General features: G+C 42.2%; 2 protein-coding genes across 10 annotated transcripts in view; both read right to left on the bottom strand.

Moving 5' to 3' along the window:
* The window catches only part of LOC139390723 (transmembrane anterior posterior transformation protein 1 homolog), a 35962-nt gene extending 31550 nt beyond the window's left edge, over positions 1-4412 (bottom strand). Inside the window, exons 1-2 of one of the 4 annotated variants that reach the window (XM_071138044.1) lie at positions 4183-4412; positions 1428-1558 (exon numbers count right to left, since the gene is read on the bottom strand). In XM_071138044.1, coding sequence (XP_070994145.1) covers positions 1428-1558; positions 4183-4375 — 324 coding nt within the window. In that variant the 5' untranslated portion in view covers positions 4376-4412. The remainder of the gene's footprint in view (positions 1-1427; positions 1559-4182) is intronic. The other 3 variants (XM_071138042.1, XM_071138045.1, XM_071138046.1) reach the window with 3 other exon arrangements.
* A 2128-nt stretch (positions 4413-6540) lies between these two features.
* The window catches only part of LOC139390786 (LIM domain-binding protein 2), an 80339-nt gene continuing 70873 nt past the window's right edge, over positions 6541-16006 (bottom strand). For all 6 annotated transcript variants that reach the window (XM_071138181.1, XM_071138178.1, XM_071138179.1 and 3 more), the window contains one exon: positions 6541-9069. In XM_071138181.1, the coding sequence (XP_070994282.1) occupies positions 8839-9069 (231 nt within the window). In that variant the 3' untranslated portion in view covers positions 6541-8838. The remainder of the gene's footprint in view (positions 9070-16006) is intronic.

The following is a 16006-nucleotide window of genomic DNA, read 5'->3' as shown; positions in this document are numbered from 1 at the left end:
ACGAACCGCCCTTGCCGTCTCTGCCTGGCTGGTTCTACTCTCTCCACTGGGATTCTCTGCCTCAAACCCTATTACGGGGGCTGAGTCACTGGCTAACTGGTGCTCTTCCATACGTCCCTAGGAGGGTTGTGTCACTTGAGTGGCTTGAGTCACTGATGTGATCAACCTGTCTGGGTTGGCGCCCCCCTTGGGTTCGTGCCATGGGGGAGATCTTCATGGGCTGTACTCGGCCTTGTCTCAGGATAATAAGTTGGTGCTTGAAGATATCCCTCTAGTGGTGTGGGGGCTAGCTTTGGCAAAGTGGGTGGGTTATAGTCTGCCTGTTTGGCCCTGTCTGGGGGGTTTCGTCAGACGGGGCCACAGTGTCTCTTTTCAACGCCGATACCGATTATTGGAGGACCAAAAAAGCCGATACCAATTAATCAGACGATTTTTATTTATTTATTTGTAATAATGACAATTACAACAATATTGAATGAACACTTATTTTAACTTAATATAATACATCAATAAAATCAATTTAGCCTCAAATAAATAATGAAACATGCTCAATTTGGTTTAAATAATGCAAAAACAAAGTGTTGGAGAAGTAAAAGTGCAATATGTACCATGTAAGAAAGCAAACGTTTAAGTTCCTTGCTCAGAACATGAGAACATATGAAAACTGGTGGTTCCTTTTAACATGAGTCTTCAATATTCCCAGGTAAGAAGTTTTAGGTTGTAGTTTTTATAGGAATTATAGGACTATTTCACTCTATACCATTTGTATTTCATTAACCTTTGACTATTGGATGTTCTTATAGGCACTTTAGTATTGCCAGTGTAACAGTACAGCTTCCGTACCTCTCCTCGCTCCTCGCTCCTCCCTGGGCTCGAACCAGGAACACAACGACAACATTTAATGTTTACGCGCCTGCTTCTGCCTACCACCACTCAGTCAGATACTTGTATGCTCAGTCAGATTATATGCAACGCAGGACACGCTAGATAATATCTAGTAATATCATCAACCATGTGTAGTTAACTAGTGATTATGATTGATTGATTGTTTTTTTATAAGATAAGTTTAATACTTGCTAGCAACTTACCTTGGCTTACTGCATTCGCGTAACAGGCAGTCAGTCTCCTTGTGGAGTGCACAAGGACTAGATAACTGTAAGGTTGCAAGATTGGAACCTCCGAGCTGACAAGCTTGAAAATCTGTAGTTCTGCCCCTGAACGAGGCAGTTAACCCACCGTTCCTAGGCCGTCATTGAAAATAAGAACGTGTTCTTAACTGACTTGCCTAGTTAAATAAAGATTAAATAAAAGGTGTAAAACTTTTTTTTTTAAATACAGATTTCCGATTGTTATGAAAACTTGAAATCGGCCCTAATTAATCGGCCATTCTGATTAATCGGTCGACCTCTAGTCTGTACTGTACCTACCTTTTCCAGTTCTCTGGGAATGCGCATGCATGTGTACACTCGCTCTCTGCGCTCGGTGTATTTTGCTTCGTTGTGCTCCAGGAAGTAGCCCCGGGTCAGCTCAGCACACATGAAGCGAGCCAGCGACGGATCTGGAATAACATTATGACAACACTTACAGCGCTGTGTTACAACAGGGCTATTGTCGCTCCAGTTTACATTACTGTATTTTGGTAAGACAGCTGTGTGTACGCATGGTTATCAACATAATGGCCAAAATACACAGTACCAGTCAAAAGTTTGGACACACCTACTCATTCAAGAGTTTTTCTTTATTTGTACAATTTTCTACATTGTCGCATAATAGTGAAGACATCAAAACTATGAAATAACACATGTGGAATCATGTAGTAACCAAAATATATTTTAGATTCTTCAAAAGTAGCCACCCTTTGCCTTGATGACAGCTTTGCACTCTTGGCCTTCCTCAACCAGCTTCACCTGGAATGCTATTCCAACAGTCTTGAAGGAGTTCCCACATATGCTGAGCACTTGTTGGCTGCTTTTCCTTCACTCTGCAGTCCAACTCATGTCAATTGGGTTGAGGTCGGGTGATTGTGGAGGCCAGGTCACCTGATGCGGCACTCCATCACTCTCATTCTTGGTCAAATAGCCCTTACACATCCTGGAGGTGTGTTTTGGGTCATTGTCCTGTTGAAAAGCAAGTCCCACTATGCAAAAACCAGATGGGATGGCGTATCGCTGCAGAATGTTGTGGTAGCCATGCTGGTTAAGTCTGCCTTGAATTCTAAATAAATCAGTGTCACCAGAAAAGGACCCCCACACTATCACACCTCCTCCTCCGTGCTTCATGGTGGAAACCACACATGCGGAGATCATCCAATCACATACTATGTGTCTGACAAAAACGTGGAGGTTGGAACCAAAAATCTCAAATTTGGACTTCAGACCAAAGGACAGATTCCCACCGGTCTATTGTCCATTGCTCGTGTTTCTTGGCCCATGCAAGTCTCTTCTTATTCGTGTCCTTTAGTAGTGGTTTATTTGATTCACGCAGTCTCGTCTTAACAGTTGATGTTGAGATGTCTCTGTTACTTGAACTCTGTGAAGCATTTATTTCTGAGACTGGTAACTCGAATGAACTTATCCTCTGCAGCAGAGGTAACTCTGGGTCTTCCTTTCCTGTAGCGGTCCTCATGAGAACCAGTTTCATCATAGCGCTTGATGGTTTTTGCGACTGCGCTTAAAATAAACTTTCAAAGTTCGGATTGACTGACCTTCATGTCTTAAAGTAATGATGGACTGTCTTTTCTCTTTGCTTATTTTGGCTGTTCTTGCCATAATATGGACTTGGTCTTTTACTAAATTGGGCTATCTTTTGTATACCACCCTTACCTTTTCACAACACAACTGATTGGCTCAAACGCATTAAGAAGGAAATACATTCCACAAATTAACTTAACAAGGCACACATGTTTATTGAATGCATTCCAGGTGACTACCTCAAGAAGCGGGTTGAGAGAATGCCAAGAGTGTGCAAAGCTGATTTTGATTTGTTTAACACTTTTTTGCTTACTACATGCTTTCATATGTTATTTCATAGTTTTGATATCTTCACTATTATTTTACAATGCAGAAAATAGATTAATCCTGGAATGAGTAGGTGTGTCCAAAGTTGACTGGTACTGTGTGTCAACTGTGGGAAGCTCGACACAGAAAACAAAATATGTTCTAAAAAAATAATCATAATGTAGCCAAATCAGTATTCATATAAGAACAGAGCCAACTGAATTAAAATGCCACTTTAGCCCTAATGCTTATCTAACATACTTGCTAAGGCTTTCGGTATGAGGAAAACTGAGCTACAGTGGCAGTATCATGAATTACCATTCCACTTAGGAAGTTATGAAGTAAAGTACACAACCTACTGATATGCTGCACTTTTAAATAACAGCATAATTGATCAATAATTCGAAACTGTTCAAAGGTGCTGAGGACTTTACCCCGAAATGAACGTACTGTCTTGAAATATTTTCTAGTCGGTTGGAAATCAAAATGTTGTTATATATATATATATATATATATGTTTGACAGGTTCTCACAATTTCCAACATAAATAACTGTCTATTTTGACTGTTAGTGCGATGATGACTTTTCCTCTTTGACACACATTGGCATGACAGGTAACGTTAGCATTAACATTAAACCGTGTTAAGCAAATAGCGTAGCTAACTAATGCTACTGTTGCCCCCTCCACGTAGGCTAGACGTCTCTTGCCTTGGCTAGGTGCAGTTCGTGATATCACGTGTCCGCAAATTACCGGGAATTAAAACGTGGAAGGAATTAGACACATTTAAAATATTTTTTAAAATATATTATCACATGCTACTAATACAAAAGGTGAGAAAGTATTTATTATTATTTATTTTTTTACAAACAACTCCCATGACAACACGGTTAAAACTGACAGCTCGCAAATCCAATGACATTAAAACTGACAGCTCGAAAATCCAATGACATGCTTTGGTTGGTTGTGCGTTCAGACGGGACAGCCCCAATGACTGTGTGGGACAGCCCAAAGATAGCTAAATAATAGAACAATTGTTGAGCTTCTATGACATGTATTTTACAATGATTTTCATGCGATCGTCAGCCTAAAAGGCATTATTTCTAGACATATAGAGAGGTTGGTTTATCAGATAAAATTATCCTTAAAGACACCGTTTAAACCTGCGCGCGAGCCAGGGACACCCACCTGAGTTATCACGTTCACGTTGCTCCCGTCTGACAGCATTTATATCGTAAAAGCCCAATGTTTCCGCCAGATCTGGAGTTTTACCGATTTCCCCCGACCTTGGTATATCATCCCATGGCCGTTTCTCCTTCTTCTTGTCCTTATTTTCGGTTTCTTTTTCAGCTGACGGCACAGTCCCCAACAAGTCCGCCATCTTCAATTTGCAGCCGCGTTGATAGCAACGTTCATGGACCAACCATAGAGATAGATAGAAGACTTAACTTTATACATGTGCCTTTAAAGCGTTTGTGACAGCATGGGCAGCGCCATTGAGGCTACAACCCATATTGATCCCCACCAAATCAGCGAGTTGACTACTTTGACTACTTTAAAATGGTGGAAGCCCTCAATGGCGATGCCAATGCAACAATAGCTCTTTGGCCACTAGAGGTCTCTATCCTTCTCTATGGGACCAACACAACTGTCATCATATTGTCGCCAAGGAGTTGATACTTAAAATAAACATACACTACATACACTGCTCGTCGAACATCTCATTCCAAAATCATGGGCATTAATATGGAGTTGGTCCCCCCTTTGCTTCTATAAGAGCCTCCACTCTTCTGGGAAGGCTATCCACTAGATGTTGGAACATTGATGCAGGGACTTCCGTTCAGCCACAAGAGCATTAGTGATGTTGGGCGAATAGGCCTGGCTCATAGTCGGCGTTCCAATTCACCCCAAAGGTGTTCAATGGAGTTAAGGTCAGTGCTCTATGCAGGCCAGTCAAGTTCTTCAACACCGATCTCGATAAACCATTTCTCTATGGACCTCGCTTTGTGCACGGGGTCATTGTCATGCTGAAACAGGAAAGGGCCTTCCCCAAACGGTTGTCACAACGTTTGAAGCACAGAATCATCTAGAATGTGATTGTATGCTATAGCGTTAAGATTTCCCTTCACTGGATCTAAGGGGCTTAGCCGGAACCATGAAAAACTGCCCCAGATCATTATTCCTCCTCCACCAAACTTTCCAGTTGGCACTATGTATTCAGGCAGGTAGCGTTCTCCTGGCATCCGCCAAAACCAGAGTCGTCCTGCCAGATGGTGTGCGTGATTCATCACTCCAGAGAACGCGTTTCCACTGCTCCAGAGTCCACTGGCAGCGAGCTTTACAACACTCCAGTCGACACTTGGCATTGCTTGTGTGCAGCTGCTCGGCCATGAAAACCCATTTCATGAAGCTCCCGACTAACGTTGCTTGCAGAGGCAGAAGTTGGTAGTGAGTGTTGCAAACGAGGACAGACGATTTTTACGCGCTACGCACTTCAGCACTTGGCGGTCTCGTTCTGTGAGCTTGTGTGGCCTACCACTTTGCGCCTGAGCCGTTGTTGCCCCTAGACATTTTCACTTCACAATAACAGCACTTACAGTTGCCCGGGGCAACTCTAGCAGGGCAGAAATTTGACTTCTTGGAAAGGTGGCATCCTATGACGGTGCCACATTGAAAGTCACTGACCTCTTCAGTAAGGCCATTCTGCTGCTAATGTTTGTCTATGGAGATTGCATGGCTGTGTGCTCGATTTTATACACTTGTCATCAATGGGTGTGGCTGAAATAGCCGAATCCACTAATTTGAAGGGTGTATCAATGTTGATGAAACAAACATTATCAACACCGATTGTTGACACAACAATCCACAACATTACACAAGGTATGGGATTTATATTTCATCTGACATCAATTAAATGTCTTGCCTTAGCCAAAAGACTTATCACATAATCATAGACTTTTGCAAAGAAATAAGGTGATCATTTCAATCAAATGTCAATTAATTTCATCCCAATATCCCATCAATGTGAATAATAATAATGTGAATAATACATCAAATATTTGGATGTAATTCATCTAATTGGATATTCAGATGTCCTTTCAATACCGCAAGATGATGTCAAAGATCCATTCAAATATTTCACACTTGATATCCTGCTGCTGCTTCCCTGCCTTTAGTAGCCTGATGCCTGAATGATTCATTGCTGACTAAAATCCTGTTCAAAGAGAAACAATTGGATCTATACATCTTAATCGCGCAATTGGTCTATTGATGAACCTGTTGACCCCCTGACCCTAAATAAAGCTTCATATTGATCAAGAAACTAAGACGTGGTGGCTGACATTAGCCAATTTGTCATATTGGGAATACATAAGCACACAGCACAGTTATGCTGTAGTAACATCATTTCAAATTGGCTACCTATTGCTAGACAAGAGGACAGACAGACTTGAGTAAAGGTATAGCAAAACAGATTGAGAAACAGACATGCAAGGGCAGTTAATGCACAGTAATCCATACACAATGTCTGCAATAACCCAATCGGACCAATCTGTAAGCACAGTTTATTGGCACACATAATGGCAAAGCATATATACCAGACATCAGATATGACACAAAACATCTCTGCGATATAATGTACAAATTGTGCAGAGTTCTAATAATACCAGGTTCAAACGACATCAGAAATGTGTTAGCTTCCTTACAAATGCACAAATAAATACACAAAAGATCCGCAGTTGTCTTCTTGCCATTTTAAAACAAAATCCAACATGAGGAGAGGAACTTAAGGAAGAATAGTCAATTAAAGAACAACTGGTAACACAAAAACAGGGGTTTTCAAACTGCAATTCTGTAGGGCCTTGAGTATGCTGTTATGTTTTTCTGGATTTGCGGCTAATAATGAGTGTATTTTTTAATCTCTACAATGAATAAATTGAGAACATTTTCAAATGTTAACAATTTTAAACATTTCTTAAACATTATAGTTTAATATCTGATCTGTGCACTAATTAATTGACTGGATATAAACATGTCAAAATGATCAATGAGCTTCTTATAGCTGCAAAAATCTGTCGGACAAGACAACAGAATCCGAAAGGCCCCATAAAAATGTGAAACTAATGCAAATAAAAAAAGATAGTGCGAGACAGCTGCCATGTACAAAATGGTTTCAAAATGGTGGCTAATCTTAAATGGATAAAGTTGTATGCCACACGTCTATTTGGAGAGCTACAAACCTTGTAACAGTGTTCCCAAATGGATGAACCCCCCCCACCAAAAAATGGCTGACCAACTCAAAAAGGTACATATATCAAACTAAAAAAGTAAAATCATGCAGGAAAAAGATTTAAAGGCCCATTGCAGTCAAAAATGTGATGTGCCTGTGATGTATATATATTTTCACACTATGAGGTTGGAATAATACTGTGAAATTGACAATATTATGATGTTGCCCTTTTAGTGTAAAAGCTGTTAAAAATTCTTGCTTGAGGAATTGCTTTTTGCTAAGAGGCTATTTTTGTTTCTTTTGACATTTTAATTTAAAACAATCACAATGAGGTACTTAATTGTTACCCAGAACTGATTTGATATTGAGATGAAAACAACTGCATTAGAACTTTAATATCAGTTTGGAATAGGTCAGTCATTAAAGGGAAAGAACAAAGACAAATTCCAAAATAAGAAAAAAAAAACATTAATGCATTGGTGTATGTCAGCAAAGTTTACATACTGATTGGCAACGTACAAATCTGATTGCAAAGTATTTTGGGGAGAAGCAAAAGAACACCAATAGACTACAAACACGATCGAACAGGTTTGCGGTGAAATAACAATCGGCGACGATTGCTGTAATTCTGGAAAGGAAATCCTGGAACACGAGTATCCCACTTCAAGTTGTCCATAGAGGTGAAACAGAGTCACTTTCCTTTTAATTGGAAATCGGAAAAAACAACAACAACAACAACGTAAACAAACCAACAGCCAAATGAATTTCCAATAAAGATGCAAATGCTCAAGACGACGACGTCTCGGCCATGGTGGATGCAGTTTGGTGGCTGAGTAAAACCTCGCCGGTTTGTTCTCATTGAGGCTGATGCTCTTAAAAGAGACATTTTGTTTTAGATGTTTTGTTTTGACTTCTACTGTCAACTGTCCCAGAGGGGTCGCAACCTGCAGGTCAAAGGTCAAAAGGGCAACGCCCACAGAATCCCATTACAGTTAAAGCTCAAGGACTGAAAAGGTGTCCATGAAGGAGAATTCAGATGAAGACACTGGCCTTGTGTCATTCCCAGAGCAATCCCAACTTCCCTAACACTGGGAATTCCCACCAAATCCAAACAAAGCAATTCTAGGAAAAATGGGAAAAAAGAAAACCCAGTATTGTTTTATGTCATCCTTGCAATGCATACAACCTGTATGCATTTAGATGGAAAAGTAGTCTTTATCGTATGGATATTGCTGTGCAATGTCAGTCAGTTCTCTGTCTCAGTCTCTCTTCAGGATGTTACAGTGAAGTCGGAGAAGAATTGTTCTGGTATTTGGTGGAGATGATTGACCATGATGAGTGATAGTGACACTGTTGACCATGACGTGGAAACATTTTCCAACGGGGTTAAATTCAGTACGATTTGAGGTTTTGGAGGGCGCTGCCCTAGTGGGCCAAATAGGTACAGTTTTTTAAATAGATATTTTCCCTCTGTGTTTTACTGTGAGGGCAACATGGTGTCATTAGAAACTGTCCAAAATAGTGACATTTAACCATTGGAGTTAAATGTCACCCAATTGTACATATGAGAGTTGGGGCACTGACTGTGCTCTTGGTATCCTTGGTCTCTGTGTGTTTTACTGTGACGACTGCGGCGCTGTGCTCTCGGCCTTGCTGTCCTGGCTGTTGGGCGGCTTGCTGCCCCATGGGCTGTTATTGCCGAGCGCGGGCGAGCCGTTGAAGTCATCCTCGTCGTCCAATCCGTTGGTGGCATCGTACTGCGTGTTCTCCAGACGCGTGATTAGACGCTCGTCCTCGTCCCCGAACTCCCCGCCCATCAGGGTGGGCTCGCCCACCACCATTACGTCCTGGAAGACAAATGAAAGAGGTCAAAGGTTAATGTCAGGTTAAAGGTCAGACATTTTAAGATACACATTGTTGCATGTGTGAGACGTATTGAATTCTGAGAGATGATATGTGATACATAGAATTTATTATATATTGATTATACTATATTGATCATGTACATTTTATGGCGTGATCTGCATGTTATACTAACTCTAAATCTTTGTCACAAAGCATGTCGATAACTACATGAAATGTACAGGTAACTGACAAAATAAAGGAAACACCAACATAAAGTGTCTTAATAGGGCTTTGGGCCACCACGAGCCAGAACAGCTTCAATGCACCATGGCATAGATTCTACAAATGTCTGGAACTCTAAATCAAATCAAATTGTATTGGTCACATACACATGGTTAGCAGATTTGAATGCGAGTGTAGCGAAATACTTGTGCTACTAGTTCTGACAGTGCAGTAATATCTAACAAGTAATCCAACAATTCCCCAACAACTATATAATACACACAAATCTAAAGGGGTGAATGAGAATATGTACATCTAAGTATATGGATGAGCGATGGCCGAGCGGCATTGGTAAGGTGCAAAAGATGGTATGAAATACAGAAGTCGGAAGTTTACATACACCTTAGTCAAATACATTTGAAATCAGTTTTTCACAATTGCTGACATTTAATCCTCGTAAAAATTCCCTGTCTTAAGACAGTTAGGATCACCACTTTATTTTAAGAATGTGAAATGTCAGAATAATAGTAGAGAGAATGATTTATTTCAGCTTTTATTTCTTTCATCACATTCCCAGTCGGTCAGAAGTTTACATTAACTCAATTAGTATTTGGTAGCATTGCCTTGAAATGGTTTAACTTGGGTCAAACGTTTCGTGTAGCCTTCCACAACCTTCCTACAATAAGTTTTGTGAATTTTGGCACATTCCTCCTGACAGAGCTTGTGTAACTGAATCAAGTTTGTGGGCCTCCTTGCTCGCACACGCTTTTTCAGTTCTGCCCACAAATTTAAGTTTAAGTTTAAGGACAGGGCTTTGTGATGGCCACTCCAATACCTTGACTTTGTTAAGCCATATTACCACAACAGTGGAAGCATGCTTGGAGTCATTGTCCATTTGGAAGACCCATTTGCGACCAAGCTTTAACTTCCTGACTGATGTCTTGAGATGTTGCTTCAATATATCCACGTAATTTTCCATCCACATGATGCCATCTATTTTGTGAAGCGCACCAGTCCCTCCTGCAGCAAAGCACCCCTACAACATGATGCTGCCACCCCCGTGCTTCACGGATGGGATGGTGTTCTTCGGCTTGCAAGCATCCCCCTTTTTCCTCCAAACATAACGATGGTCAGTATGGACAAACAGTTCTATTTCTGTTTCATCAGACCAGAGTACATTTCTCCAAAAAGTACAATCTTTGTCCCCATGTGCAGTTGCAAAACGTAGTCTGGCTTTTCTATGGCGGTTTTGGAGCAGTGGCTTGTTCCTTACTGACCGGCCTTTCAGGTTATGTCGATATAGGACTCGTTTTACTGTGGATATCGATACTTTTGTACTTGTTTCCTCCAGCATCTTCACAAGGTCTTTCGCTGTTGTTCTGGGATTGATTTTCACTTTTTGCAGCAAAGTACGTTCATCTCTAGGAGACAGAATGCGTCTCCTTCCTGAGCGGTATGACAGCTGCATGGTCCCATGGTGTTTATACTTGCGTACTATTGTTAGTACAGATGAACGTGGTACCTTCAGGCATTTGGAAATTGGTCCCAAGAATGAACCGGACTTGTGGAGGTCTACAATTGTCTTTCTGAGATCTTGGCTGATTTCTTTTGATTTTCCCGTGATGTCAAGCAAAGAGGCACTGAGTTTGAAGGTAGGCCTTGAAATACATCCACAGGTACACCTCCAATTGACTCTAATTATGTCAATTAGCCTATCAGAATCTTCTAAAGCCATAACATAATTTTCTGGAATTTTCCAAGCTGTTTAAAGGCACAGTCAACTTTGTGTATGTAAACTTCTGACCCACTGGAATTGTGATACAGTGAATTATAAGTGAAATAATCTGTCTGTAAACAATTGTTGGAAAATTTGTGTCATGCACAACCGACTAGTAGATGTCCTAACTGACTTGCCAAAACTATAGTTTTTTTACAAGAAATTTGTGGAGTGGTTGAGTGGTTGAAAAACAAGTTTTAATTACTCCAACCTAAGTGTATGTAAACTTCTGACTTCAACTGTACATGTGATATGAGTAATGTAAGATATGTTAACGTTATTAAAGTGGCATTATTTAAAGTGGCATTGTTTAAAGTGACTAGTGATCCATTTATTAAAGTGGACAATTATTGGGTCTCAATGTAGGCAGCAGTTAGTGATTAATGTTAAGCAGTGTGATGGCCTTGAGATAGAAGCTGTTTTTCAATCTCTCTTCTGGATGGTAGTGGTGTGAACAGGCAGTGGCTCGGGTGGTTGTTGTCCTTGATGATCTTTTTGGCTTTCCTGTGACATCGGGTGCTGTAGGTGTCATGGAGGGCAGATAGTTTGCCCCCGGTGATGCGTTGCGCACCACCTTCTGGAGAGCCTTGCGGTTGAGGGCAGTGCAGTTGCCATACCAGGCTGTGATGCAGCCCGACAGGATGCTCTTGATTGTGCATCTGTAAAAGTTTGTCAGGGTTTTGTTGCGTTTTGTTGCGCCTTCACCACACTGTCTGTGTGGGTGGACCATTTCAGTTTGTCTGTGATGTGTACGCCAAGGAACTTAAAACTTTCCACCTTCTCCACTGCTGTCCCTTCAATGTGGATAGGGGGGTGCTCCCTCTGCTGTTTCCTGAAGTCCACGATCATCTTCTTTGTTTTGTTGACGTTGAGTGAGAGGTTGTTTTCCTGACACCACACTCCGACTGCCCTCACCTCCTCCCTGTAGGCTGTCTTGCCATTGTTTGTAATCAAGCCCACGACTGTTGTGTCATCTGCAAACTTGATGATTGAGTTGGAAGCGTGCATGGCCACGCAGTTGTGGGTGAACAAGGAGCACAGGAGAGGGCTGAGCACGCACCCTTGTGGGGCCCCAGTGTTGAGGGTCAGCGAAGTGGAGATGTTGTTTCCTACCTTCACTACCTGGGGGCGGCCTGTCAGAAAGTCCAGGACACAATTTTACATGACGGGGTTGAGACCCAGGGCCTCCAGCTTGATGATGAGCTTGGAGGGTACTATGGTGTTGAATGCTGAGCTGTAGTCAATGAACAGCATTCTTACGTAGGTATTATTTTCGTCCAGATGGGGATGGGGAAGTGTGCAGTGTGATGGCGATTGTGTCATCAGTGGACCTGCTGGGGCAGTATGCAAACTGAAGTGGGTCTAGGGTGGCCGGTAAGGTGATATGATCCTTGACTAGTCTCTCAAAGCACTTCATGATGGTACAGGAACAATGGTGGCCATCTTGAAGCATGTGGGGACAACAGACTGGTATAGGGAGTGATTGAATATGTCCGTAAACACACCAGCCAGCTGGTCTGCTCATGTCCTTGTTAGCGAGCCGGGACGGTGGCACTGTATTATCCTCAAAGCGGGCAAAGAGTCAGGAAGCGTGATGAGGCTGGTTTTCTCTTTGTAGTCTGTGATTTCCTGTAAAACCTGCCACATATGTCTCGTGTCTGGGCCTTTGAATTATGACTGCCCCTGTACCGGCATTTTGCTTGTTTGATTGCCTTGCGGAGAGAATAACTATAATAACTATAACTATTATATTCAGACATATTTCCAGACCTCTTTCCATGGTTTAATGCGGTGGTTCGCGCTTTCAGTTTTGCACGAATGCCTCCATCCATCCACGGTTTCTGGTTAATGTAGGTTTTAGTCACAGTGGGTACAACATCTCCAATGCGCTTTTTTATAAACTCACTCACCGTGACAGCGTATAGGTCAATGGAACATATTCCGAGACGGTAGAAGCAAGATGGCGTCATGGTCGGATTTGCCGAAGGAGGGCGGGGGAGTTCTTTGTTTGCATCACAGAAGTAGTGGTGGTCGAGAGTATTACCCCTGCGCATAGTGATATCAATATGCTGATAGAATTTAGGTAGCTTTGTTCTCAAATTTGCTTTGTTAAATTCCCCAGCTACAATAAATGTATCCTCAGGATATAGGATTTCCAATTTACATAGAGTCTAGTGAAGTTCCTTGAGGGCCGTCTTGGTGTCTGCTTGAAGGGGAATGTACACAACTGTGACTATAACTGACGAGAATTGTCTTGGTAGGTAAAATGGCCGGCATTTGATTGTAAGGAATTCTAGTTCGGGTGAGCAGAGGGACTGGAGTTCCTGTATGTTGTTATGATTACACCATGAGTCGTTAATCATAAAGCATACACCCACGCCCTTCCTCTTCCAGAGAGGTGTTTAATCTCTGTCGGAGCGATTCATGGAGAAGCCCGATGGCTGAACCGATGGCTGAACTGTGGGTCGTTGTTTTGGGTCGGCAAGTATAGTGTAGAAAGAATCAGTATACCATCTAAACCGTTGTGAAACATCTTGTCCATAACCAAAAGTATTGTATTTTCAGCTGTTGAAGCTGATGTACAAAACCGAAAGTAAAAGACGCAAAAACAAAACTTAGAAGCATAGAAATAGTGCACATAGAAGAGATCCACCGCTTCTTAGACATGCTTTCAATGAGAATGACAGACCTATAACTCACATTTCTATGTGAATTTGATCAGGTGGCCCACAAAAGTTACATATTGCTGCTTTAAGGCTTTCCGTGTTCCTGCTCGTTGCTGAATAATTTGTGTCTCTATGCATGATATTCCACCCAAAGCAATTAAGGGTCAAAGGGGCCCTAAAATGGTCAAAAGCTAAAACACTAGAGGACATTGAGGCTCATCAAGACCAGTAGCCTACACAAGTAGCCTACCCCTGAGCTTCTAATTCTAACCCAGAATGGAGGTGTGGGTTCAGATCTTACTTTTGACACCATATGTTGGTAAGGCGACGCGACACCATTCTATTATAGCTACAAGACATTGTCTCCTAAGGCTGTGATTCAATTCATTGCGCAGCGCGCTAGACAGCTGGCCATGTAGATTTTAAAGGCATTTTCACCGACGTTAGCGGAGGTCGCATTTACGGTTAACGCTGCAGATGTCGGCTCAATTGGAAGTTATCTTTAAATGTAAAGTGCTACAACACAACGCTGATCAGATTGAATCCCAACCTAGGATAAAACCTGTATAGAGCATTATGCTACAACCCATAAGCTGCCCATGCTATCACAGTCTTCTGTGGCAAGTGAGTCCTCTATCCATTTCTATGACAACTACTCATGAGCTTCCAACCCGTCTAATGTATAAGCTGGTGTGCTTCAACTGCTGATGATGTGTGTGTGTTGCTTCACCAAAGGGGTAAAGCCCGGAGCATTACCCTTGGCTGTGTGTTTTGACACAACCCCCTGCCACTCCTGCAATAACAGTTGGTGCATGGGGGGAATTTTCAGGAGTGTGTGTATGGCTGGTGTGGATGGCGAAGCACCGTGAAACCGGTGAACCCGCATGTACAGGGTCGACCCCGCTCTGAGCACTCTGTACAAATGAAACCCCCTCCCACTGATGAAGTGGAATATCCTCCCCTTCCCGCCCCTCACAGACCAATCAATAGTAATCATGTAGGACATATTTCAAGGAGATGACCCCTTGTGTTGAGGTCACAGATGAAAACATAGGGAGTTGTATTCTTTGGATGATTCTTTATTTGCACTGTGAAGGAATTGGGTGATGCTAACTCTCTATTTTGATATGTACAGGTCTAAAAATAAGAAACAGTATTTAGGAGATACAATTCAGTACTTCAAGCAATATTAGATTATTGATTACCGGTAGTTATAAATATGTGATCAAATGGACTATGTTAGGACGGTGTTGGCTGTTCTATGAAGGCTGAGTTGTACATCTCGTCTCCCCTGGTCTGCTAAAGCTTCTTTCTCCTCAGCAGCCCACATCCTCCCGCTGCATCTCGGAAGGCAGCCGCACAGTTAAATGGAGCACATGCTTCACTGCCCATGTGTGTCGACGCAGCGTGGCATGAGAGCTCTCGCTCCCCTCCTCTGATGCGCACGCACACACACAAACACCGACACACACATACATAACTGCACCAAAGCGGCTCCGTATGGGGTGGGGGGGTAGATTGTTTATCCGAGACGCAACACAAGCCTCTTTTCAAAAACTTCTCTCAAAACCCCCCTAGCGACCGCCACTACGCCTTAAATCGTGCTAATTAATTTAGGTGAGCTTTTGGACTAAATTACAATATCCACACAGATTTTTTTCATTTGTATAGCTAATTAAGTCATTAGCTCAAAACATGCTGATTGCCAACAAGCCTTGAATTCACCATCTGTTCCTGTGAAGTTGGCTGTCAACCTACCTCTGCCCCCCCACCAATGACAACAGCTGGTAGTCAGACTGGGATTGGGGGGAGTGTTAATTGTGATCTAATTAATAACCTTTTATATACTCATCTCATTACTTTTCGTCTTTAGCTAGCCCTGAATGGAGCAATGGGCTGTTAAGACAGCTAAGAATGCTCATTGTCTGATTATCAGTTACTTTATTAGCATCCTTTTTGAGGGATCAGACCCCCTTGGCCCCCTACTCCTTCTGTGTTTGCAGGTCTGAAGGAACTGGACAGGTGTAAGCAATATGGTGGATGCTCCCCTATGCCCATTGAAGGGCAGGCCCTTCAGCATAAGCCTATCTAGTCCCTTAACTACGGGATCGGAGAGTGCACAGTTTAGAACTTGAAAATGTATTAATAAACCAATTAGGCATATTTGGGCAGTCTTGATACAACATTTTGAATAGTAATGCAATGGTTCATTGAATCAGTCTAAAACGTTGCACACACACTGATGCCATCTAGTGGCCAAAATTGGAATTGCGC

Source organism: Oncorhynchus clarkii, chromosome 31, assembly GCF_045791955.1.
Source record: "Oncorhynchus clarkii lewisi isolate Uvic-CL-2024 chromosome 31, UVic_Ocla_1.0, whole genome shotgun sequence".
NCBI classification, from domain to species: domain Eukaryota; kingdom Metazoa; phylum Chordata; class Actinopteri; order Salmoniformes; family Salmonidae; genus Oncorhynchus; species Oncorhynchus clarkii.
Note: the sequence above shows the minus strand (reverse complement) of the source record. Positions and strands in the feature narration are given on the sequence as shown.